Below are 24,978 nucleotides of genomic sequence, written 5' to 3'. Positions count from 1 at the left end.
GTGGTATCTTGTGTTAAATGTCCCCTTCTTGAATAAGAGTGTGAGTGATGAAGTTTAGCTTACAAAAGGGATGCTTTGTTGTTTTTTAAAATGCATTCATGTAACAGAGAGATTATTCACCCACAGGGTACAGAAAAAGGCTGCACACTTTCCGTTTGGTACCCTCGCTTCTCGTTCTTCTGCCCAGAGGCCACGGCTATGTCCAGTTCCTCTGGGTCCTCGGTGAATTTCTGTGCATGTAGATGAGTGCTTCATCATGGAAGTGGTCCCTCAGCAAGCTGGTAACACAGAGCAGTTTAGTTTTCCCATCCCTGCTTCGTGGTTCTGGATTCGAGCCAGTGAAATGCTCAACTTGGGGGACGCGTGGCCAGCCGGCCCCTGCAGGAGGCGGTGGTCTCTCTCCGAGAGAAGCCCTGGCCGCTGCCTGCAGTGGGACCTCCATGAAAGGAGGCCATGCCCTGTGTGTCTCCCCCAGGAAGAAGGGAGGCTGGCAGGACTGGGCCTGAGCATTCCAAGATGAACTCCCCCCCTCCCCCGTACACACACACCTCCAGGAAGCCTATGCGTTGAGCCTCTCATCATTGTCACCTTGGTTGGCTCTCCGTTCAGGTCAGTCCTGGGCACGGTTGTCAGCATCTGTTTGCCAGTGGGCCCCAGATGCAGGCAGAGCTGCCAGAGGGCGTGTGGGAGCGGGGCCAGGGAACCTGACAGCCTAGGTGGTGCAGGGCAGGCCCCCCACCAAGAATCCGCACAGGTGTTTATGGGTGTGAAAATCTGCCAGCAGCTGTCTGAGTCCAGTCCTCACTCCTCTTGACTAAACCACAAAATGCATTTTGTATGATTTGAATATGCATTGAGTTTTCCAGGAATGCAACTGCTCTCGAAGTTGAGGAAAGATCAGACTCTGATATGTTCGGAGCTCAGCCAAGAGCTGCCACCATTCAGAGCACTACGTCACCAAGGATGGCATCTCTCATGGTGCCAGAAACCCCAGAGAACTCCAGCATCCATCTGGGTTTGTGGCCGCTGTCACATGACCAGGCAGGTGACTAAAGGATAGGCCCACCCACCATTAATGTGACAATTTATCCTTTATTTTATTCTAAATTATTTTCCTCTTTTTTTGTAATGTTACCATCCGGGCATTCTCTTGGTTCTGTTTTAAACATGTGTGTAGATAGATGACATGACATGTCAACTTCACTTGAGAAGAGAGAAGAGCATAGTGCAAAGCTCTGGTTTTAAGGAGGAGGGTGCTGGACAAAGGATCGTTGTGATAATGGAGCTACCGTGTATTTTGACTGTGGTGGTACTTGTCTGTGCCTGTATGTGTGTGTTTAGTTCTATGCAGGCTTATCATGTGTGTAGGCTCCACAGTATGAGCAAAACAGGAAATCTGCCTAAGATGTGGGGACAGTGCGGCGTCAGTATCCTGGTGGTGATGGAGTCCTACAGTCTTGTAAGATGTTACTGTTGGGGGAAACGGTGTGTATAAGATCTCTCTGTATTTTTTAAATAACTGTAAATAAATATACAATTATCTCAAAAGAAAGTTTAATTTTAAAAAGGTAAGGGTAGGTATCAGGTCTGACAGGCCGAGATCTCTGGTGACTAGAGGACAGCAGACAGCCAGTGACCTCCTAATCTCAGTTCCTTGGTGGTACACATGGTCACCAACCTGTACTGTACTGCCCTCCCCTCCCTGACACCTGAGACACCTTGGCCCCTTCTGTCCAAGGCTGAATCCGGCCAGGGGCAGTGGGGTCAGCCCCTCACCCCAGAAAGGCAGCACAAGCCCCTTTTGCTGCCAGCTGGGGCCTGGCTGGCCCCCAGGGGTTCTGAGTTTAAGACCCTGCTCTGCCAGCAGGTGGTGGATGTCAGTTAGCTGATGGAGCGAGGGTCTTATCCATTGTCCTCAGATGCCTCCCAGAACAAGGGCCCCAGCCCCAGCCCAGGCCTCTTCTCAGGTGGGCCTTCCTGCTCCCCTGGGCTTGCAGGACAGCCCTGCTGATGGCCACTCCTGCCCTCCTCTGCCCTGCCGGCAGCGTTCCTAATGACACAGTCACCATACTTGTCTCTGCCTCCCGCCACTGCAGTAGGCAGCTGGGACAGAGACAAATAACATTCCATCAAATGCCATTTTGAAGACAAAAATGGACCAGTCAACTAAAGCTAAAAGGTTAAGGGAAGGAAGCAAGTACTTTTGATGACTTTGTCTTTCTACAAATTGACTGTTCTATGAATTGGCTGTCAGTGAGTTGACTTGTCACTGGTTGAAAGTCGGGGCATGGCTGGTGAGGATGTGGGCAGGACTGAGGCAGTGAACAGGGCAGTGGGGAAGCCAGGCCAGGTGTGGTGTTGACTCTCTGAGGGGCCAGGATTTGCCCACTAGACTGCCCAGCCCAGGAGCCCCGGCTTTTCCCTCTCCTGTGCATCCCATTTCCTGAGCGTGAGCTCGGGACACAGGGCTCCGAGGAGCTCACGCTGCACCAGAGATGTCCCTTCCCCCTTTGTCTCCCATGGTGTGACCTTGCCGCACTGGCCTGACCGCCGAGGGATGAGGGTCCTGTCAGAGCAACCCCTGTGGCTCAGCAGGGGGCTGACATGAGCATGGCTAAAGAAAAATGTTTCATTGGCTCCAAGGGCTCCATTCCTCGTCAAGACATCCCTAGCATTTGCTTGGAATGATTACTAAGGGAAGTGATGCATCTTAAGTCACCAGGCCCTGGCTGAAATTCGCTGCCTGTCTCTCAGGTCTCTTGGTGGCCCCACAATAACAGCATTTTCCTCCCATTTTCCCTCCATTATCAAATAAGAGAGAAATGCCCCCAAGTCTTTCCAGCCCTCTTCCTTATTCAGGCTTCTGTCCCCGGACTGTCTCTGGGCTGCAGAGAGGTCGGGCTGCCTCAGAGGTGCTCCCCAAGACCAGGTGGGCCCAGTAGATGTGGGGTCCAAGATCTGGGGGATAATCACGACCTTTTTCTGTACCTCCCCTGACAGGATCCACCACTCTTCACGGAACCCCTTCTCTGCTGCCCAGTGGCTGTGTGACTTGGGGCAGACTACTTAACCTCCCTGAACCGAATTCCTTTTCTGTAAAATGAGGCTAATAATTCCAGCCTTGCAGGGTGGCCATCAGGACAGAATGAGGTCATAAAGCCTGTGGTGTATCTGGGACCTATAGAGATTCTTCCTGTCCCCTTCCTCCCCTGTATTCTCATGACGCAGGGCTGGCCTTCAGGTGTGCTAGGACTTAAGAAATGTGAACATCTGGGAAGGGAAGGGAGGTGGGGCCGTAACAGCATATCCATCAGGAGCCTTTGGGTGGCAAACGGCAGAAACTCAAGCAAGGGGGATTTCTGTGGTTACCGTCAGTGAGTGTCCCATGATCTGGCTTCAGTGTGGCTGGCTCCAGGGGCTCCCACACTCCCGTGGCCGTGTCCTGTTCACCTTTCCCCAGGACGCGTTCCTGTGTGGAGGCTCCAGACCCCTCAGCAGCCTCAGTCCCCCTGCTCTACCTGGGGCTCATGGCCATTCCTGAAACCATCTCCATCCCCAGGAGGAGCCACGTGCTGATTGGCCAGCCTCGTTCACTTGGGCACACTTGGAGCTGGAGCCTGGGGTCGGCCCCGCTGAGCCACTCACGGGGCTGGGAATTAGGAGGGGAATTCAAACGTGTGTGTTTGTTGGGGTGGGGGTAAACCAAGTCTAGGAAGAGGCCATGCGCTGTGCTTGGTGTTAGAGAAGAGCCTGGCAGTTTAGGGCAAGTCTAGACTGAACAGGCACCAGGAAGGCGAGCCCAGCATCCCCCGCCAGGTGGCTGGCCCCTGGCATCAGCACAGGGTGGGGATTGTGGGGTCTGTGTGTCAGGGGCCCTGTGGACCTTGGTGGGAGCAGGGGACTGCGTGTGTTGGGTAAGTCCTAGGACCCCGGATGTTCAGGATTCAACTGTACCCCTGGGCTGGCACATCCCCCTCTTACTTTGCCAACTAGGACCTAAAAACGAGCAATTTTTCTTACCATTTCATCTTTCCTCTTTTGCTAGTGATAGATATTTTTTAAAACTGCCTAGGGCATTGTATGTTACATGAGAAAACTCATCATTTGTGCCAGATCCACCTGAAATCCTTTTACCAGCCCCTCAGGGAGGGGAGATCCTTCCCGGCTGTGCTGAGCCTCCCTGGGGAGGAACAGTGTGGAGGAGAGGCAGTCACGCCCGTGCTGCTGGCTCTGTCCCCGAGTCCCCATCTGTAATATGGGCCATTCCCGGCCTCGTGGGCCAGGGCGATGACGATCCATGGTGTAGGAAGTGCACAGGGTGTTCCTGAGCAAAAGCAACTTCTCAGGGAGGGCCAGGCCACGTGTGGCCTGGGATGCTGTGGCTGGAATTAATGTCACCTTTGCATGTGTATGTCCCAGTTTATAGAACACTCTCGTAGGAGGTAATGAGGAGAGACTCTGGGACCTACCCTGGAGGCAATACAGGGCTCGGGAGCCCATGTGCAGAGGAGACTGGGGTCCATGAGGGACGTAGCTCCTCTCAAGTCCCCCTCTGGGCTCAGGTGGGATTCAGACTCCGGCTGTTGGGCCTGGGGCCTGGGCACAGCCCCGTGTTCCCTCTGCTGAGTCTTGGTTCTCCGGGTACCCCTCTCAGGACCAAGGGTGCCTGTCTTCATGGCGGCAGGCTCCTCCTGGAGCTTCTGGCTGATGAGTCTCCTGGTCCTGGAGGCCCCGGGGGGCAGGGCTGACACCACTGACCAGACACACCGGCTCCCACCCTGCCCCAGCTGTGGCTTTGCCTCTGTCCTATCCTTGTTCCTTAGACATGCCCTCAGCCCATCATCCAGCCTTGGGCAGGTGGCCCCCTTGCAGGAAGCCCAGATCCAGAGGGAGCATGAGCCCAGAGGGGGAGGGGACTATTCCCCGGGCTACCCTACCCGTCAGTGAAAGCCAGGGCATGGAGTAAGGCTCTGAGACTGCAGGAGCTGGTCACCCCTCTTCCTACAACTGCATCTGCCTTCACTGCCATCAAACCTGGACCCAGGTGTAAGGTCCTGGGCCTGCCTGCAGGAGCCTGTTCACTACAGGGCTTGGCCTTTCCCGGCCCTCTTCAGCCCCCCTACTCCCACCCTCACTCCCTTCCTTTCAGCCACACCTGCCTCCTCTTTGCAGGCCAACATTCACAGACCATTTCCACCTCCCCACCTTACTCTCCCGTGGTGCTGACTGGCCACAAAGATGGCGCTTACCTGTTGTGTGACTGCAGACCCCTCCATTACCTCTCTGAACCCCAGCTTGCTCCTCTGCAAAGTGGGAGAGATAACAACCCCTGCCCCCAAGGATGTCTGGAAGGACAGAGGTCATGTCCTGGGCACACACTGGCACTCCTCAGCACAGACATTTCCACTGCCTGGATGCCATCCCCAAGCTGGTGCCTCTTCCCTTCTGAGGCCAGTGCAGAGCATATCACCAACCCAGCATGTAGCACCCACAGCAACCCTGAGTGTACCCAGTCCTCCCATCAGACTGTGACCCCTGAGGGCCACCTCACTGCTGTGAACCGTTCACTGCTGCTACAGAATTATTCCTAGACCAACAGAGTGACCAGAGACCCACATCATCTCCTTTAGCCTGAAGTGTATGTTGTCTCGTTGTCGCTTTTTTTTTTTTTTTTTGACAGTGTCTCACTCTTGTTGCCCAGGCTGGAGTGCAGTGGCACAATCTTGGCTCACTGCAACCTCCACCTCCCAGGTTCAAGCAATTCTCCTGCCTCAGCCTCCTGAGTAGCTGGGACTACAGGCACTCACCACCACGCCCAGCTAATTTTTGTATTTTTAGTAGAGACGGGGTTTCACCATGTTGGCCAGGATGGTCTCGATCTCTTGACCTCGTGATCTGCCCGCCTCGGCCTCCCAAAGTGCTGGGATTACCACACCCAGCCATGCTGTCTGTCTTTTTCCTCCCTCCCTCCCTCCTTCCCTGCTTCCCTCCCTTCCTTCCTTCTTTCAATTTTTTAGAGAGGGTCTTGCTCTGTTACCCAGGCTGGAGTATAGTGGCCCAATCTCGGCTCACTGCAGCCTTGAATTCCTGGGCTCAGCTGATCCTCCCACCTCAGCCTCCCAGGTAGCTGGGACTACAGGCACCTACACAACACTGGCTAATTTTTTATATATTTTTTTTTGTAGAGACTGGGTTTTGCCATGTTGTCCAGGCTGGTCTCGAACCCCTGGGGTTCCTACTGCCTCAGCCTCCTGAAGCGCTGGGATTCCAGGCGTGAGCCCACATACCACCTCTCTCACATCACCCAGAGGGTGCCCCTGTGCCAGGCCTGTGCTGAGTGGGCAGGAGGTGATAGGAAAAGCTGGAGATAGTCTGAGGGGGAGGCCAGCGCAGCTGCTGGAGCACAGGTGCCCAGGGTGCCCGCAGAGATTCAGCCCAAGGCTAGGAGGGAGCAGGGGAGAACAGGGCATCAAAGGCATGGTAGACCATGGTGTCTGGCCTGAGGGTCTGATGGATGGCAGCACCACTGCCAAGATGGGCCCCTGGGCTGGGGCCTGCTGGTGTAAGGAGAGCCCTACAGGACACCCAGGGAGGACCCCGGGAGCACTGAGCTCCTTGTTTCTGGAAGTCGGGGTTGAAGGAGGTCAGACTCAGGACAGTGACCTTGGTGGCACCAAAGGGTAGAGGGAGCCCAGGAAGATATGGCTACCCCAGGAGAGGCTGTGTCAGAGGCTGGCACCATCCCCACTCTCATACCCTTGTGAGGGCACTACCCTTCCATCCACCTCCTGCGCCTCCGGGCTCAGCCCACCCACCTGGCTGAGGACAGTGCTCTCCGCTGCTGCCCGAAGCCGTCAGCCACCTTCTGGGCTGAGGGCACCCAAGGCCTAGAGGCCCTGCTGCAGCTCTGTGCCAGGAGAATGCTCTGTGTCCCAAGCAGAGACAGATGCGTGGGGAACAGAGCATGCCGTGACAGCATCTTGCGCCCCTAAAACAGAAACCCCAGCACTCAGACGGCGTTTTCCAGCTCCTCCTTCTCGTGTGTGGTAGGGGATGGGAGGCAGGTTGGGCTCTCCGTTTATCCAGAAACCAACACACCCTTGAGCCCACAGGCTGGGAGTGGGTTCTGCTTCCCCCGTCCCATTAAGCTTCAGGTTCCCTGCAGCTGTCCTCCAGGTCCTGCTCTGGACAACGCTGACCGGCCACAAAGAGGGCCATCGCCTGCTGTGTGACTTCAGACAGCTCCGTTACCTCTTTGAACCCCAGCTTGCTCCTCCTCAAGGTGGGAGAGATAACAGTGCTGCCCCCAAGGATGTTTGGAAGGACAGAGGTCATATACCAGGCACACAAGGGCACTCAGCATATCGTGTCCCTACCCTTTCTTGGCGTCTCCTAACCTTCACATCTCTATGGGGTTTGTGTGGAAGTGCCCAGCCCAGCCTGAGCACAGTGTCTGGCCCACAGTGGATTTGAAAATGTTTTTTTTCTTTTTTTGAGACAGAGTCTCCCTCTGTCAGCCAGGCTGGAGTGCAGTGGCGCCATCTCAGCTCACTGCAACCTCCGCCCACCAGGTTTCAAGCAATTCTCATGCCTCAGCCTCCTGCGTAGCTGGGACTACAGGTGCACACCACCACACCTGGCTAATATTTGTATTTTTAGTAGAGACAAGATTTCACCATGTTGGCCAGGCTGATCTCGAACTCCTGACCTCAAGTGATCCGCCTGCCTCAGCCTCCCGAAGTACGGGAATTACAGGTGTGAGCCACTGTGCCAGGCCTGAAAATGTTTTTTCTTAATGAGAAAGATGTGTGAGTTAAGCCTGAGCTGTTTTGTCACCTGCTGTCTGGGCTTCCGGCCCTCAGTTGCAGGGAGCCCGGGGGCAGATCTTCCTTTCATGTGGTTGCTGAATGCAGGCATGGGGTGTGGGAGTGGGTAAGGAGAGCCCTAAACAGCAGGGAGTTTTCCTCAGTCAGGTGGCTGAGCTCCTGGGCAGGGCAGTTTGGCAGGATGGAGGGGCATTGGAGGCCAACCCTGGGACAATCATTTCACTGTGCCAGTAGTAGGGCCCTCAGGCTGGCAGGCAGGATGTCTGGGGTCCCATCCTAGCCTAACCCTTGCTCATTGTGTGACCCTGTGCCAGGCGCATCTCCTGTCTGTGCTCGGCCACCTAAGACCAGGCCTGGGGACAGTGGGGTGTTCCCTGCCACTCACTGGAAGAGCCCGTGTTCATGGAGTGTCTGTGTGTGTGTGGTGCTAAGAGTATGTCTTATGTGTGTGCTTGTCTGGCCATGTGAGGGCAGCATGGCTCTGAGGGTGTGCTGTGGGTTGGGGGGCTGTCCTGTAGACCCTCCACTGGGCATGGAAAAGTCTACGGGGCCAAGATTGGCCTGGGGCCTCCACTGCACCAGCAGGTGAACACTGTGTCCCCCATCACTGTTTTAGGTCAGGGGCTCAGGTCCGGGAGGGGGGCTGTGAAGCAGAGGCCGCCTCTATCCCCTGGCCGTGTCTTCAGTCCACATGGGCAGCTGTGCCAGAGACTCAGCGGCCAGAGAGCAACTTCGAAAGTCTGTCACTGGGGGAAGGCAGGAGCACATTACCTCCAGGATAAGGCGTCTGTGTAAGGAACAAGAGACCTGGGGAACATGGATGCATTGCAGGCACATAGATACCGCCCGTCTCTGTGCGCATGTGTGTCTGCTTATGTTCACATAAGGAAATCCTATAAGGGGGCCCAAGAGATGGGGCTCCGTGTAAGGAACAACACACCAGGGGAACAAGTATTATGCATTGTGTGCCTGGCAGCCTGGTGGAGGGGGATCATTTAGAAGGGAGACCTTCCGCTTGACAACTTTTGTATTTTAGTTTCGAACCATGAGTACGCATTAGCGATTAAAATGAAATGTTAAGAATGTGTAAGTTGCTGGTTCTGTGGTGGATTGGGTTGCTTTCTCAATATCCAAAGGACCTCCAGTGGAAGGACACCCTCAGAGACCCTCGCCTCAGCCAAGCGTCCATCCTGAGGTTGAGGAGCCCAGGGTGTTCTGGCTGGAGATCAGCCTCCTGAGCTGACTGGGTGGTCTGGAACCCTAGAGGAGGGAGCAGGGGACAGAGCCCCACAGGCTCAGGTCCGGAGCCGAGTGGAGCCACTTATCTGCTGAGGAGGCTTGGGGAGGTCTCTGCCTTTCTGAGCCTCAGTTTCCTCATCTGTAAAACGGAAATAAGAAACTCAAGCTTTTAAATTAAATGAGATCCTGTCAGCACCTGAAGGGTCTGACACCTGGGGGAGGAGAGGCTGAAAACCCGGGAGGGACCCCCCAGAAAGGCCAGGCAGACCCCAGAGGGCTTATTGGAAGCTCTATTTGCCCTGTAGATGGGGTGGTGCCAGATGGTTCTTGCAGGGCAAGGAGTTGAGGTTGGGAGGGCTGAACCCCAAGGATTGCAGGTGCCCCCTCCCTCAACCAGGTACTAGACTAAGGCTTCTGTCTGCTTCTTGCTCGTCAGTGAATTGGGCCTAGGACTCAGCAGCAGTCCTGGGCTTGGGACCAAAGGACACTGATGCCCAGGCTTGGTCAGGCTCTGAGCCACATGGTGAGGCCTTGATCCCACCCAGACAAGCCCAGGAGAAGCTGGACATGCCCTGACCCCGAGACACTCACAACTAGTGCTGCTGCCCTAAGAAGAGAGTCCCTGGTGGAGCCTTTGGGGGTCACAGAAGAAGCTGGGATGGTGGGGTGACATCTTGGTGTTGCTACTTGGCAGGTGTGGTGGGCCAGGTTGGCCTCTCTGCAAGCTAGGTGTTCGTTCCTGCAGTAGATGCCTGGCCTAGCTCCACCCCAGACCTGGATCCTGCACCCCAAGGCCCCTCCCTGGGATATTCTGAGGACACTTTGCAAACCTTTATCCTTGCTGGCCCCTTGCACGCCACAGCCTCCCTCTGTGACTTTGGTTCAGTGGTCGCCTCCTCCTCAAGGCACCTCTGGACCGGGTTAGTGGGGCCAGCTCCCTGCCCTGCCACCCTGCCCGTCCATGGTCTCCTGGTGTTACTTTCTGGATCACTTGAGGTTTCCTTGTTTGTGTATTTCGCCTGTGCCCCTGCCCCACGTGGATGGTGATGCTTCTGATCATGTCTAGCTGCCTCTGTTTTCACACCTGTAAAGTGGGGATGAGAATATCTCATGTCACAGGGTGGTTGTGAGTGTGAAATGAATCAGTGCTGTGCTCTTACACCTGGTGTGAAGTGGGGGCTGGCTGGAGACTAGGTGGAATGAAGCATCGTTTCAATGTGGCCTGAGACTCTTCCTGCCAAAGTTAATAACCATTTCTCTAGACAAACTCCTCATGACACTGATGGGGAAACTGAGGCCCAGACAGGTCTCACCCCAGGGCTTCTGCCTCACCACCCCGGGCTCTCTGTCCAGGAAGCCCTCACTGAGACTGCCATCTGCCCCTGCAGCAGGGAGTTTTCCAGACGCAGGCGGGCTGAGCTCCTGGGCAGGGCAGTTTGGCAGGATGGAGGGCTGTGGAGGCCAACCCTGGGACAATCGCCTCACTGTGCCCAGTGGTGGGGCCCCCAGGCCCACAGGCAGGGCGGTCTGTGGTCCAGAGCCAGGACAGGAAGGCCGGTGGCGGGTGGACAGGAGCCTTCTGTGGCCTTCTCAGGGCTTGGGAGGCCTGGGCAGGACAGGCAGATGTGAGTCACTGCGGCAGCCCTTCAGGCCACTTTATGAAGCGCCTCCGGCCGTCAGCTCCTGGAAGCCTTGCTGTAACCTCTGATCAGCCCCATTTTACAAATGAGGACACAGAGGCTCAGGAAGGGTCATGTGGCTTGTGAGGCCTGCACTGGAAAGCCCAGCAGGGTCCACCTGAACTGAGTGCCCTGCGGTGGCTCCTGGGGTCCCGCTGTGTGCCATTGGCAAATAGCCTTCCCCCTGGGGATAATGGAACGAGACCACAAGGTGACACAACGGGTCTCCTGGGCCCGAGTCCAGAGGCTCCCTCTTCACTTCTCTGCACCTCAGCCTCAGAAGCCCCAGAGAGGAAGGCTGACTGCATCCCATCCCCGAGTCCAAGGGGCACAGTGAGCCTGGGGGACCTGGCATCACTGTTGGCTCCCTTCTCTCTGACAACGTCGGGGTGGGGGTGACGGGGGGCAGGAATGCAGACCCAGCATGCTCTTGTTCGCCTCATCTGTGACACAGCCCATAGCTCGGCTGTGGACACCAATGGCTGACACATAAGCCACAGGGCTAGGACCTGGCCTGCGGAGGACAGAGTAGAAGAGTGCCCACCGCTTCCTCCCTTGCCCTCCTTTCTGCCCCAAACAGAGGAACTTCCAGAGTCCTAAAAATGGTCCAATACTCACAGTCCACTGCCGGTAGGAGCATGTTGGTCCCACCTCTGGGTGGGCATCCGGGTGTACCCAGAGCCCGAAAAACATCCCGCCTGTGTCTCAGCCATGCCAGGAATTGGTCCTAAAGGAGAGACTGTGGCTGTGCACAGAACCCCTATTGAAGCCACTGCCTTGTTTACCAGGGCCAACGAGAGAGACAGAGCCAAGCTCAACACCCGCCGTGGGCAGGGGGAGCGCCTGCCAGGCTCCACCAGCTTTCCATGGGGCGAGGGGAGGAATGCTTCCAAACCCAGAAACACACTGGAGAGACGGTGCGAAGTGCAGGGAAGTGTTTCACAGAGTGGAGCGTAGTTTTGTGTAAGTAAAACACATCTACACCCAGGCACAGGCACAGCCAGAAAATCTCCTCACATATTAACACCGGGGGATCCCCAGGGAGTTGGAATGGTGGAGGATTTTATTTTCCTTGTTGTGTTTCACTGTTATTTTCTAAAGTCGGTACAGTGAATATGTGTGACTTATTTAATAAGAGGGAGGGGGACGGTGGAACAGGGAGGTCTGCGGCCTCCCCACCCCTTTGGAAATTGAGGCAGATTAGTCACACAGACCCTCCCGGGCCTGTGGCAGTCTGAAGCATCCCTGCCTCAGGCCCCTCCCAGGTCGTGCCCTCCCCCCAAACCACAGACCCAGCCCACTCACCGGCTGCTGCCAGCAAGCCCAGCCATGGCAGCTGCCGGGGCTGTGAGCTGACTCCCAGCGTCTCCCTTCTGCCCGTGGTCCCGGCCTTCCTTCCCTGTTCCTCCCATTCCCTCTCAGGACCACACAAGGTCATCGTCCGGCTGAGACAGCTCAGCGATGCCTTTGGCCACCTGGACCCCACACTGGGGCCTGGATCCAAGTGTTCCTTTCAGAAAGCACAGGGTGTTCTGGAAGAATTCTTACAGCAGCTAATGGGTTCTTTGAAAAACGGACAGAACTGTCCAAACCTGGGAGGCCCGAGGGGATTCACTAGTTCCACATTGGGTCTGGGAGCTTCTGAAGCAGAAGGTGCATATAGACGCTCAGCAAGGGTGACATGCCGGAGGCAGAGAAGCTCGTGGAAGGATGGGTGCAGCGTCCCCGACGGGGAGACGAGGTTAGAGCCACCGCTAGACGTGGCGCCGTGGACATCTGTCCTAATGGCTAACATAGAAACGGACAACGTGAAATGCCAGGAGGGCGGCGGGGAAACTGGATCACTCACCCGTTGCCGGTGGGAGTGTGAGATGGTACAGCCGTGCTGGAAAACAGCTTGGCAGTTTCTTTTAAAACACGTCACACACACGCCATACGACCCACCAGCTGGGCTCTTGGGCATTTGTTCCAGAGAAGTGAAGACTTGTGTCTACACACGCACCGCTCCAAGAACACTTGCGGCTGTCCGAGCCATAACAGCCCCCAAACCGAAAACTGCCGAGATGCCCTCAGCAGGCGAATGGCTAAATACACTGGCCCGGCCATGCCAGGGAACGCTGCTCAGCAGAGAGGCAGAGCTGACCCTCCATTCCATGCCCAAGCATGGCTGAATGCAGTGGGCATGGGGCTGAGGGCAGAAAGCCAGTCCTACAAAGTGGCACGCGGGACGATTCCATTTGTACAGCCCTTGAGGGACGAAAAAATGATGGGGATGGAGAAGAGATGGGCAGTTGCCAGGGATGAGGGCTGGTGGGAAGGGGTGAGGGGGCTACAGGGGGTTCCCAGGGAGCCTGGTGAGGAGACAGCACTGTGCTGGATCATCATGGTGGCCACACAGGGCTGGGTGAGGGGGAATCACGTGAACACACACAGGTGTGTGTAACTGCTGAAGTCCCGATGGGCCCAGCGGGCTGCTGCTCTCCTAGCCTTGATGGTGTACTGCACTTGTGCAAGATGTTATCTCTGGGAAAGGCTAGGGAAGCGGCACATCGGATCCTGTACTTTTCGTTGGAACTTTTTACGTATCTATGGTTAAACAATGTGTTTTAAAAGGCCAAGGTGCAGGAACTTGGTCTGCATTAGGACCCAAGCATCGATATTTCTTAAAAGCACCCCAGCTGTTTACCATACAGCTAGGATAGAAACACTGACCACTTCGTCATTTAGCAGAGGGAAACTGAGGCAGGGAGGGGCGTTTCCAAGGTCATGCATGTGCTGTGGAAGAAAAGGGGATGACCCCCAGTTCCAGCCCAGCCTGAGGCCTGGGCTTCTGCTACTCCAGGCCGGTGCTGGAGACGGAACGTGAGTCAGACTGTTTTTTGTCTTCGTGTACATTGTTATTGAATTATTGTGTATGTACAGAAAGTGCACACTTCATCAGCGTATGGCCTGTAGAATTGCCACAAACTGAACCCACTCATGTAACCAGCACCCAACCTCAGAACAGACCACACCCCAACATCCCCATGGTGCCGCTGCCAGTGGCAGCCCACTCCCTGGGGGCCCTCTCCTGACTGTGCAGCACAGAGCCAGCACTTTTTCCTGCTCTGGAACTTCGCATCAATGCTCGGGTGCTGTTTAGAATCGGTGCCAGGGTGTAGGCCTGGGGCAACCAGTTGGTTCTGAAAAGGAAAGGAAGCAGCCTCCCCAGGAGGCCATGAAGTGGGCTGGGGGTGGAGGAGGGGCCTCACTCAGCACGGCTAGAATGGGCTGCTTGTCTCTGAGCCAGAAGTGAGGGATGGAGGAGGGGCTGGAGCCCTGCCCAGCTGATCGGCAGCTCTGTGTCCATGAGCTTGAACCGGGGTCCCCTGAAGATGCTGGGAGGACCCGGAGCAGGGGAAGCAACACAGCTCCAGCAGGTGGACAGAGCTCTGGACATGGGGCTGGCAAGGCTTCAGGGAGACTGGGTGCCGCCGAGGTCATTGATGTACCCCTCTGACCCCCAGTGCCCCCCATGTATTAAATGAGACTCATATATTTGTATATGTAACAAGTATCTGTTAACATAGAGTTAATGTGTTAATAAAATATGTGTGCATGTTCATAGAACTAATATAATTTATATTTTATTTGTATGTTGTTGGTGTCACATTAATATATGTAGTATAATACAATATAAGGTATATTGAATATCATACAAATCTTTTGGGTCCTGTCCTAATCAGAGCTAGCTTTTATGGAATGCTGACTCTGTTCTTGGCACTGTTTTACACCTTTTAAATGTATTAACATGTTTAATCTTCCAAAAACATTACAGATGAAAAACTAAACTGGAGCACAGAGAGGGTAGTTAACTTGCTCAAGGGCACTCAGCTAAAAAGTGGCACAGCTAGGATTTGAACCCTGGTTCTCTTGGCTCTAGAACTCACATGTTAACCTTTGAGCTCTTGTGTCTCAATATACACTAGTCTATGTAATAATAAATAACGATGTGAGTATCTCAAATATGCATGCAATGACGCTTTCTGGTTTGCAAAGCCAGTTTGGGCTGATTCCAAATTCAGGTCTGCTGGGCTGGGAGTCTCACTGGGGACCCCGTGCACCCGCACTCTGGGCCTTTCTTGCTGGGGCCTGTTCCTGGCCTGTGCACTGCTGTGCTGAGCGATGAAGAAGGGTGGCAGGGAGAACAAGGCTTCAGTCTTGGCTAGACAAGGCTTCAGACAACTTGGACCCAACAGGGCAGGTGACAGAGGGAGGGTCTCCATACAGAGCCAGTCCTAGCTAACTGTCTGGGGGTGGGGGTGGGGGCACACCGAGGCAGCTAGTGGGAGGAAATGCTGAGTGTTTCAGGCCACAGAGGGGTCCCCGTTGGGGGACAGGGACACAGGTGGGGAGAAGTGGAGAAGGCAGGCAGGGCCACTGCCTGCTGTGGGGTTCGGCGCTGGGCCACGGCGGGCCCGCAAGAGCACGCTGCATCCTGCAGACAGTCCCCGGCTTTGCGTGCCGACTTCGGTGACCATACTCTCTGGCTGGACAGAGGGCATTGCACACAGCTCAGTTCCTCGGACCCGTGTGTCAGAGCATGTAGGGTGTGACTGTCCCTCCGTTGCGGGGCTCAATGAGGTCGTACCTGTGAATGTTAACACTAACTCCTGCCACTTCGAAACTTCTCAAAAAAAAAAAAATGCTATTTTTAGGGAAGTGAGAGAGAGGAGAAGCAAGCTAGGGAAGGAGGGAGAGGAAAGGAAGAAGGAAGGAGGAAGAAAGAGTCCGGTGAGGAGGGTGCAAGGTAGGCAGCCAGAGAGAGGGGTGGACGTTTGAGCAGGGTGCTTCAGCGTCCGTGACATGGGGACATGATTCCATGCTCCTCATAAGGGGAATGCAAGGGTGGGGTGAGGAAGTGTTTGTGAAGAACACACAGCTCAAGGTGGGCTCCCTGCAGTAGGTGAAGATATCGCTGTGTTTGTCATTGTTTGTCCTGATGTGGCCAGAGTGGGACAGAGCTGGGAGCCGAATCACTATGCTTGTGGCAGGACGACTCTGGGCCTGAATACCGTGGGCTCTGCCTGTGGGACCCGGGAACCTGGCACCATTTTGCGGTATCTTCTTCGCATCATGTTGGTATCATCTCATGTGGCTCATGTGCCGCTGAGCGGCCAGGCTGGGAGTTGGAGGACTGGGTCCTCTTACCCAGATCCAGGACTTCCTGAAAGCCGAAATTCCTCACCATGCCCAGGGTGGGTCCTGACACTGGGAGGGAGGGAGGGCCCGCTTGCCACCTTGCTAACTCTCCCTCCTAGAAAACCTGTTGCCCACCCCAGTTTGGGCACAGGACTGTGACCAGACCAGGAAGTGAGCTCAGGACGTCCTGACACCACCCCTCACAGCTTCTTTTCTTCATGAGCTTTGGCAGGGCATGGCTGGCACACAGGTAGAGCTGCTGAGCCCACGGTGTGTGGCCCTGGGTGGGTTCTGGCTTGAGGGGAGAGGAGTGCCATCTGTGGCCTCTTCGGCCAGGGCTGGGGAAGAAGGAAGCATTGTACTACGGACAGGAGTCCCTGAAGGATGGTGTGGAGCAGGGACTGGCACTGGGGATTCGAATCTGCTGAGCACGGAGTCTGCCAGTGGCCGTGCTGGTAGTTAGACAGGAAATAGAGGAATCACAGGCCAGCATGGGACTGGGAAGGGAAGGTCAGCCTCCTTGTAGGAGTGCGTCTATCAGGGCTCTTGTATGAGAGCAAGTAGGGAAAGGGAGGCCAAAGCTGGGATGGCCCATGGCAGGCAGCCAGCATGGGCTCAGAATGTCAAAGCCCACTGTGGCCAAACAGTGGGCTTGGCTTAGGCTTGGCTGTGCCCTGGACATCTGAGGCCTCAGGTGGGGAGAAGCGTGTGGAGCAGTGATGTGGGGTGTGGGTGCCCCATTCAGGAAGGCAGGTGCCATTGGAGGAGTGGGTATTTCAAGGGCACGGTCTCTAGGGATGAGTCCTGTGTCATAGCTGATGGTCCCCATCTGGGCAGGGACAGGCAGTGTTGCTTGGGTAGAACCCCTCAGCCTCAAGGAAGGCATCACCCCAGGCCCTGAAGACATAGAACATGGGGTGTGCTGTCAGGTAGAGCAGAGACAGTCCTTTCAGATGCATGCTTTGCCCTGTGAGAGATCTGCTTTTACCACTACCATTTTATACATGCAGAAACTGAGGCACAGAGAGGCAAAGGGACAGGCACCAAGTCCATGGCTAGTCATGGGTGGAGGTGGGAAGTGATCTGACTTGGGCTGGCTCCAGGCGCACGCCCCATAGCACAGACCGAACTTGGTCAAAGGCAAGAGGCAGGACCCAGGCTCCTGGGCCCAGATCCAGAGCTGGACGCTAAGTCTCTGGGCAGCAATCTGGGCTCCAGGGCCCCTGGGCTCCCAGGTTGGAGGCTGGGTGGGCTCAAACCTGTGGGTCTGCAGAGATTCCTGGTGCGGGGCTCTTTGGGGAAGGATCATGGTGGCTCAGGTCAAACACACCCGAGGTTAAGTCTGGGGCCAGCCAGAGAAGATCTTTAACCCTGCCCACTTTGCTTCCTCTCCTTGAGTCTCAGTTTTTCCATCTGAACAGGGGGCAGTGGGATTTGACATTGCCATGGAGTAGAGTTGACTCAGCAGGGGAAAGAAGCACATGGTTTCTTGCATGTGGGACAGACGCTCTTCCCAGGGCTGCTCCCTGTCCTGGGACCACCTGCTAGGGCCTGAGCGGACATGGCCCCCAAGGGGTTGGCTGTGCGTGAATCCGTCAGTAACCCTGTCTTGCTTTTGCCACCTCAGGAGCTCCCTGGACACCGGAAGCAGCCTCTCCACTGACCGATACAGGTACTGTCTTGCCGTCCACCCCAGCCTGCCCAGGATCTCCTTAGGTCTCCACTGCCCATCTGCACCCAGGGCGGGCCTCCAAGAGGCCATCAGGGGAAATTAGCTCCACCGTTTGGCCCTGAAATTCCCCCAAGGACCAGAGGTACTGCTGAAATATCCCCTGAGAACAGCTACAGCGTGGAGTGGTTTCCCCTCAAATCAAGGTCCCCCCAAAGACCAGGACTATACTCACAAGTCCCCTCCCTAAAGACCAGAGCTCAGCTGAAGGCCCCTTGAAGGATCAAGCTGCAGCTGATAGTTCCTCCAAGATCCAAGGCTGGCGGGTCCCCTGGGGACCAGCCTGCAGCTGGCAGTTCCCATGACGACCAAGGCTGCAGCCAGGGAAAGGGGGTGGGGGGATGGGGGGAGTGGGAAGCCTCATGGTTTCTATTGGTATGTAGCTGTGCTTGGTGGGAGCTGGGGTGTCTGAGGGTCTCTGCTTCCATGTGCTTTGTATCTTGACGGCTTCCAAAAAGAGCATTTTCAGTTTTCACACACACACCCCACAGACTGGCGGCTGTGCCTAGAGGGAAAGCTCCCTGGATTGGAAGTCAGCAGATCCCTGCTCCAGTCTCGTGGGCAAGAAAGACAAGTGACAGGCAGCCTGTCCTGGCAGTGGGGTGGCTTGGAGGCCTGTGTTGGGTGCATCGATGTGAACTGGGGAGGAGGGGACATCTATCTGTGCTGTATTGTAGAGGGGACTAGAAGTTGACTGGTTGCCTGTTTGGAGTGCGGGAGATGAGTGGTCCTGGAGGGGGCACTCCGTGTGAGGACCTATACAGGGTGGATATGGCCAGCGCAGGGAGAGGGAGGAGGGGAATTGGGGAGGTTTGGGAGGGAGCTTCATCTTGCTAAGGAGCTTGGCTTCTGTGCGAGGGGGTTTTTGAACAAGCCCAAAAGGAGACTCACAAAATAGTAGGCCCTTTCCCTGGAGGCACCAACCAATGGCTGGGCCCCACGCACGTGTCGGGGTTGCAGCAGATGCTATACAGGAAGGAGATGTCGGAGCAACCGACTCTGAAACCCTGTGGCTGCGAGGAGCGACGGGGTAGCCATCTGGGCCCTGCTTCCTTTAGCCAGCTGGGGGCTGGCAGCCCCGCCTTGTGCGCTCCTGGAGGACACAGAGCCGGGTGGCACACATGCGTATACACGTGAGCACACGTGCACGCACTCACCTGATCCTCTGCACGGACACTCCACAGTCACACCCACATATCATCATAACAGCACTTCCTTTGCTTAGGAAAGCTGACAGTCCTTATGGCCACCCGGTGAGTCAGGGCTATTGTTAGCCCACTCCACAGACGTCACCTGCTCAGGATTCGAGACTGCGGGGGCAGAGCTGGGATCTGAACATTTGGGTATCCTGGTGTGAATACTGCCCAACACCGTAGCACACCCCCTGCCCTCATACTCGCAGCTCCTCATACGCCCAGTGCGCAATCCCACACAAACACACATATACACACACGCAGACTCCAGAACTTCCCCACACCCCGTACTTTCTGTAGTCAAACGCTGTCACTGTCATTTATGCACATGGGCACACACACAGCCCTGTTTGGGCACATACATGCTTGTGGGCTTATACTGGTACACACACTCTCACCCCTCATGGGTTGGCTGGGGGTGTCAGCAGGCCTGTGGGTGCCTGTGTCAGGGTGGCCTCAGGGAGGGAGGCTGAGGAGGCTCCTGTAGGGCTGAGCCTGGCCTCTGCGCCACCCATCCCTGCCGCGGGCACCGCTGCAGCTCGGTCTGCATTGTCCACTCCGCCCGCCGGCCAGTCAGGCGCCCTGCTCGGGGCCAACCCAGGAACGTTCTGGCATGCAGGGAGGATGGATGGGGCTCTTTGTTCCGGGTGTGTGGGGGCCGAGCAGGTTCTGTGCCTCTGCCCCCTCCGGTCTCACTGCACAGCCCTCCCTCGGATGGGGCCACACTTGACCTCAGAGCCAACACCCCAGTGCCTCACTCTCCTCCGGAGGACAGAGCAGGGGTCAGAGCAGAGGCTGTAGGAGCCCCTTGGCTCCGCCGTTTCCCCTCCTGCCTTCAGCCATTATTTCCTGAGCACCTGCTGGTGCTGGGCACTCAGGATCCCTCGTTGAGCAGTCCTGCTGCCTCCACAGAGCGTCTGTGGCAGGCGGGAGCACAGGCAGCAAGTGGACAAAGAAATTGGTTTTTAACATCACGTGTCAAGTGGTGACAAGAGCTGTGGAGAAAATAAATCCAGGTGAAGGGAATAGACAGAGACAGGAGGGTGGTCAGGAAAGGCCTCTGGTCTGGAAGCACAGGAGGGGTGAGGAGCATCCCAGCCGCCTGGCGGGAACAGCGGTGCAGAGGCCCCGGGGTGGAGCATGCCTGGAGAGGCAGCCAGGAGGCAGGTGCTAAGTGGGGCCCACTTGCCTTGGCATGCTTCCTGACTTCCAACCCCCACAGCAGCCTCGGACGCAGACAGGGTCAGGATCAATGTTCCCCTTTCGCAGGTGAGGATACCTAAGATCTAGAGGCCAGAGGAGCGTTGGCGCCAGGTCCAGGACTAGGGCCCGGGGCGTTCACTGCTACCAAGACTCTGAGCCTTTTTTTTTTTTTTTTTTTTTTTTTTTTTTTTGCAGTGGAGGCACCAGCTCTGCTGCTGGGGGCAAGCTTCTGAGAATCCCGGCCCTCGGAGGTTCTGGAGGCCTGTTGTGCACAGCCTAGGAATTCAGAAACAAAGGTCCCAGCCAGTAATTGCCGCCTTTCAAAGGCACAGCCGGCTTCCTCTGCCACAGGCGTGAGAGGGAAGCTAATGTCCTTGGTGGGGAGTGGGGGGGCAGTGGGCAGCATTTCAGGACTACTGGCCCCGCCTGTGCTACCTTGGCAAACTGGCGCGTCACTCTCGGCAGACCGAGTCTCGCCTGCCCGCCCCCAGTTACCAGCCCAGATGGGGTCTTCTGCGTCCAGCCTGGTCATTCCAGTGACACTGGGCGTCCCCCTGTACCTCTGGCCTCACACTCCCAACTGTACCGTAGGAGGCTCGGACCCAGCCGTTTGGAAAGCTTTCCTTCTCCGGCCATCCAGGGCGGGTACTTCTAAGGGAAAGTGACTGCAGATAGGGCCTCCCAACCTCGGCATGACTGACATTTTGGGCAGGACTGTTCTCTCGTGGGGTTGTCCTGTGCATGGTAAAATGTTTAGTGACACCTAAATGCCACTAGATGCCGGCACCCTCTTCCCAGTTGTGACACCAAATTTCTCCAGACATTACCAGGTGTCCCGGGGGCGAGGGAATGACCAAGATGCCTCTGGTTGAGAACCATTGCTATCGAAGCAGCATTTTTGCTAATGACATTGAGAAAATGCCACCTGAGGTGGGAGACTTTGTTTTTTGGCTTTGCGCAGGGTAGGATCAGGCCCCTGGTTCCTAATCCGGCCCTCGGAAGCTGAGCAGCTTTGCTTGGGGCACACAGAGCCTTATCTTTCGTGGCACCGTCTCCCGTCCGACTGCCTGGATGTCATTCCTCCTGGCCAGCAGCTCCTGGGCTCTGTGTGCACACCTCTGGGGATGGGGGTCTTCTCTGTGCCTCTATTTCCTCATCTGAGGGAGAGTGGGGGATAGCCAGACCTCCTCATCTGGATAGATTGTGACCTTTGCTTTGCAAATGACATCCGGTTGTGCAAATGTGGGCCCCAAAGTGGCCAGAGGGGATGAATGTGCTGTGCTTGAGAGCCTTTCACACACTATTCAAGATCAATCCTTCCCCCCTCCCTCCCTCCCTCCGTCCCTCTCTCCGTCCCTCTCTTCTTCCTTCCTTCCTTCCCACAAATGATTGTCGAGCCCCTGCAGTGAGTGGGGCCTTAAAAGAGATGTGGCCCCTGCCCTGGAGTAGTTGCTTGTAGTTGGAGGAGAAAGACAGTAAACAAGTGAATATGCAAAGGCAGGATCCTTTTGAAGGATGGGCTGTCCTGCGGAGAGAATCAGGGCGGTGGGTGAAGGAGGCTGGGCCTCTGTAGCTTAGACAGTGAGGGGCCCTGGAGTGGGACCTGCCTGACTAGGAGGAGCTGAGCTGCAGGAGGAGCGCAGGAGAGCAGACTGCCTGGAACCCCAGGGCGTGCTGGACTCGAGGGGCTGACGGTGGCCAGTGTGTCTGGGAGTCAGAAACTCAGATTTTCGGGTGGCCAGCAGGTGGGGAGTGGGCCATGGGACGGTTGGAGCAGACTCTAGGACCAGCCAGATCCTGAGAGATATGAGGGGAGAGGTGAGGCTGGACCAGGGACTCCTCTCCTGTCATCTGTGACTGCCAGGCCTCCTGGCCCTTGGGACTTCCCATTCTGCCTGGGGTCCCTCTGCCCAACAATGCGCCTGGCTATCTGTGGCCCCGAAGCCCAGCCGCTCCCCTCCCTGGTTAGCGACAGGATTCCCGTGCCGGCAGCCAATGAGCGGCTGTCATAGCGGTTCCATTTTAGATTTTATCAATGTGTCCCTGTCGCCCAGGCAACGGCAGGCGCTGGGCGGCCCTGTCAGTCTTCCTCCGCCTGCCTTTCAGAGCCCAGCTGCCCCCACCCCAAGCACCATGTGGCTACATGGTGAGTTTTCCCTCGCGCAGGCCGAACGGGGATTCCGCCAAACGTAATTTATCTGGCAAAAGAGGCTAGTGTTTGCCTGTCATCTGGCCCCCTCCCTACCTGCTCCCTCTGGGTCTTCCTGGCCTCAGCCACTCGGGACCAGGCCGGCGAGTGCACGACTGCCCAGCCAGTGCCGGCCCCGCCACCCGGAGCCCCAGGGCCTGGTTGGAAGAACAGATGTGCAGAGCCACGGTCAGGAGCCCTAGCATCCCAGCCCCCCAGGATGATGGGCTGGGGGCCCCCACAACTCGATACAGCCAGAGCTGCCTCGGTGTGTCCCAGGGACCCCCAGGGAAGCCCTCAGATGCACCAGCTACCAGAGACAGCAGCAGCATGAGCCAGGCCGGGCGAGCTGCATGAATGAGTTGCTAGGCTTTTGTGCTGGCTGCTCTTTGTATTGGAGGCGTGCACTGTACAAGCCGCGCCGGGCGGGCTGGGCCATGTGAGTGGGGGCCGCCGTGGCAGGGACCAGGGCGGGCCGAAGCGGCCAGTTCTCCACCTCCCACCAGCCCCTCTCGGTGTCTCCACGGAGACACTGCCGTGGTCCAGCTGGAGACCAAAAGGTGAAAATGCTCAAGTTCAAGGCCTTTTGCCTGGATTACTGGCAGTTCCTGTGCCTGCAGCCCCTGCATGGAGCCTACAAAAGGTAAGTCGACCTTCTGAGGAGAACTTTGGCCACTAAGGCAACAGGGCCTGGAGGGAACGTTCACCCCGGGCCTGCCTGACTGCAGGGCTTCCTCGTCTCGGCAGAGGGTCCCTGCCACTGGGCAAGACCAGTGGTGGCATTTGTCATGGGTCACTTTGCAACTCGGCTTAACCATTCTTTCCTCTCCCTCCGGCCTGAAACTGGTAGAGTTTCTGCAGAGAACGGGTCACCCTGGACTGCTCTGTAGCCAGGCACTGTGTTTCATTGTTTCTTGCTGCCGGGGTGAGCCCTAGGCAGGGAAGCCACACAGGTTCCGGGGGCCCCAGGCTGCTCTTTCCCGGCACACTCTCTCCAGCCTCGTGGGCTGGATGACTCATGGCTTGGCCTGCCTCCGCCCTAAGCACAGGTTTGGGGAGGCAGAGTTGGGGATCCCCTGCCCAGGAGATCAAGAGACCAAAGTTCGATTCCCTTTCCTGGCTGTGCAACCTTGGGAGAGTCACTTTCCCTCTTTGAGCCTGTTTCCCCTCTGTAAGGGTTCAGACTTGATGGCATGGATTTGGGGACTGCTCCCTGAGGTGACAGGGGCTGCAGACACCGCAAGCCCGAATGTTCATACCCCTGGCAGCTTCTTCCCAGCATATGTGGTCTGTCCAGGGTGCACATTGGTCAAGAAAGACCCGCACCTGGGCTAGGAGGAGAGCATCATGGAGCCGTCACCGTGGTCGCCTTGAACAGCGTGTGGTTAAAGACCTGGAGGAGGGAATTGTCCCGTCTATTCTGAGGGAATTAGTTTTTCCTGATTTCACACTCTGTGAAGTCTGCGGCCATTAGCATGCAAGCAATTCTGGGAAAGTGTGGGAGCTTTTCTCCTTCCAGTGGGCCTTCTCCAAAGGGGGCGGGAATGGAGGGTCTCACGGCAGCTGTAGAAAGGAAGTCCCTGCTCTTGGGAGGGTGCCAACGAGAGTGGCCTGTCCTGCGTCTGATTAGTGCAAGCCACATCTGAGAGGAGCCCGACACCCAGTGGGCCCTGAGCTCCGTGATGCAGCCTTTCACGCCACCCCGGTCCCCAGGCTTGTCCGTGTGGCCCCAGGAAGGCACGCCCAGCTGTCAGTGATTCAGTGTCTACCGCGGTGGGGCACTTTAGATACTTAGTTGTTCATTCCCCTTCCCTTCTGCAAAAGAAGCGTTGACGTCGCTGTGCGCAGGTGAGCAGAATAAAACCAGAGGGCAGGCGATTGCAGGAGAGTAGCCCTGGGAGCTAAACTCGGTCTCTCCCATCTCACATGCGGTCTCTCCTCCCTCACATGCAGTCTCTCCTGAATGTCTACAGCCTCAGGCCATGCAGATGCCAGAGGCCTCGGCCGGGCAGGGACAAATGAGAGACAGATTCTGCTCCACATGGCTCAGCTGGCCAGGCATGAGTTGTGGTCAGACCCTTGACAGAGGAGGAGGGCTGAGTGCAGGGGCTTCATGGAGGAGGTGACAGCCGAGCCAGGCAGTGAAGTGTCTAGAGGAGTTTGCTGGGCTGAGATGGGAAGTACAGGTGTTCCAGGCAGAGGGAAAAGCACGGGGGAAAAACCCAGAGGCTTTAAAACGGAAGGGTGTCTTCGGTTCGTGTCAAGAGGCCATGGAGCTAGGAAGGGGCACCAGGGGCTGGAGCTCAGGACCAGGGCCTGGGCTTTGTCCTGCATACGGTGGGGAGCCCGTGAAGGATCTTAGCAAGTGAGTGGCAAGCTAAGAGTCACACTCTGGGGGCCACGTGGTCCAAGTGTGAGAGTCCCGTCTCAGGCTCCAGGAGGAACCCATCCCCTGACCTGTGGAGGTTCTTGCTGAGAGCCTGTGCTCTTGTTCTCAACCTCTGACTGTACCCCAAAGACAAATGAGACTAGTCCTTGAGGAGCTCCTAACCTACAAAGAGAAAAAACCTATGAACAACTCATGAGTATTAAGAATGGGGGATAAACAGAGGGTGCACAAAGTACCAGCAGCCTGAGGGAGGTCTTACTGGAGAAATCAAGGAAGGCTTCCTGCAGGAGGTGGCATGTGATCTGGGCCTAGATATGGGAGCTGGAATTTTCCAGACAGGGAAGGGTACTG

The 24,978-nt window shown here is 56.4% G+C and overlaps 1 protein-coding gene across 7 annotated transcripts in view; it reads left to right on the top strand.

Annotated features, from left to right (window-relative positions):
• Positions 1-24,978, top strand: part of IQSEC1 (IQ motif and Sec7 domain ArfGEF 1) — a 383,968-nt gene that overhangs the window by 214,572 nt on the left and 144,418 nt on the right. For 3 of the 7 annotated variants that reach the window (XM_039477279.2, XM_074404080.1, XM_074404076.1), the window contains one exon: positions 17,553-17,597. The exons of 3 other annotated variants lie outside the window; for them this stretch is intronic. In XM_039477279.2, the coding sequence (XP_039333213.2) occupies positions 17,553-17,597 (45 nt within the window). Of the gene's footprint in view, positions 1-17,552; positions 17,598-22,701; positions 22,882-24,978 lie in introns of those variants that run through there. One more of the 7 variants, XM_074404075.1, reaches the window with a different exon arrangement.

Source organism: Saimiri boliviensis, chromosome 8, assembly GCF_048565385.1.
Source record: "Saimiri boliviensis isolate mSaiBol1 chromosome 8, mSaiBol1.pri, whole genome shotgun sequence".
Lineage (NCBI taxonomy): Eukaryota > Metazoa > Chordata > Mammalia > Primates > Cebidae > Saimiri > Saimiri boliviensis.
The sequence above is the reverse complement of the archived record's forward strand: the minus strand, read 5'-3'. Positions and strand labels throughout refer to the sequence as shown.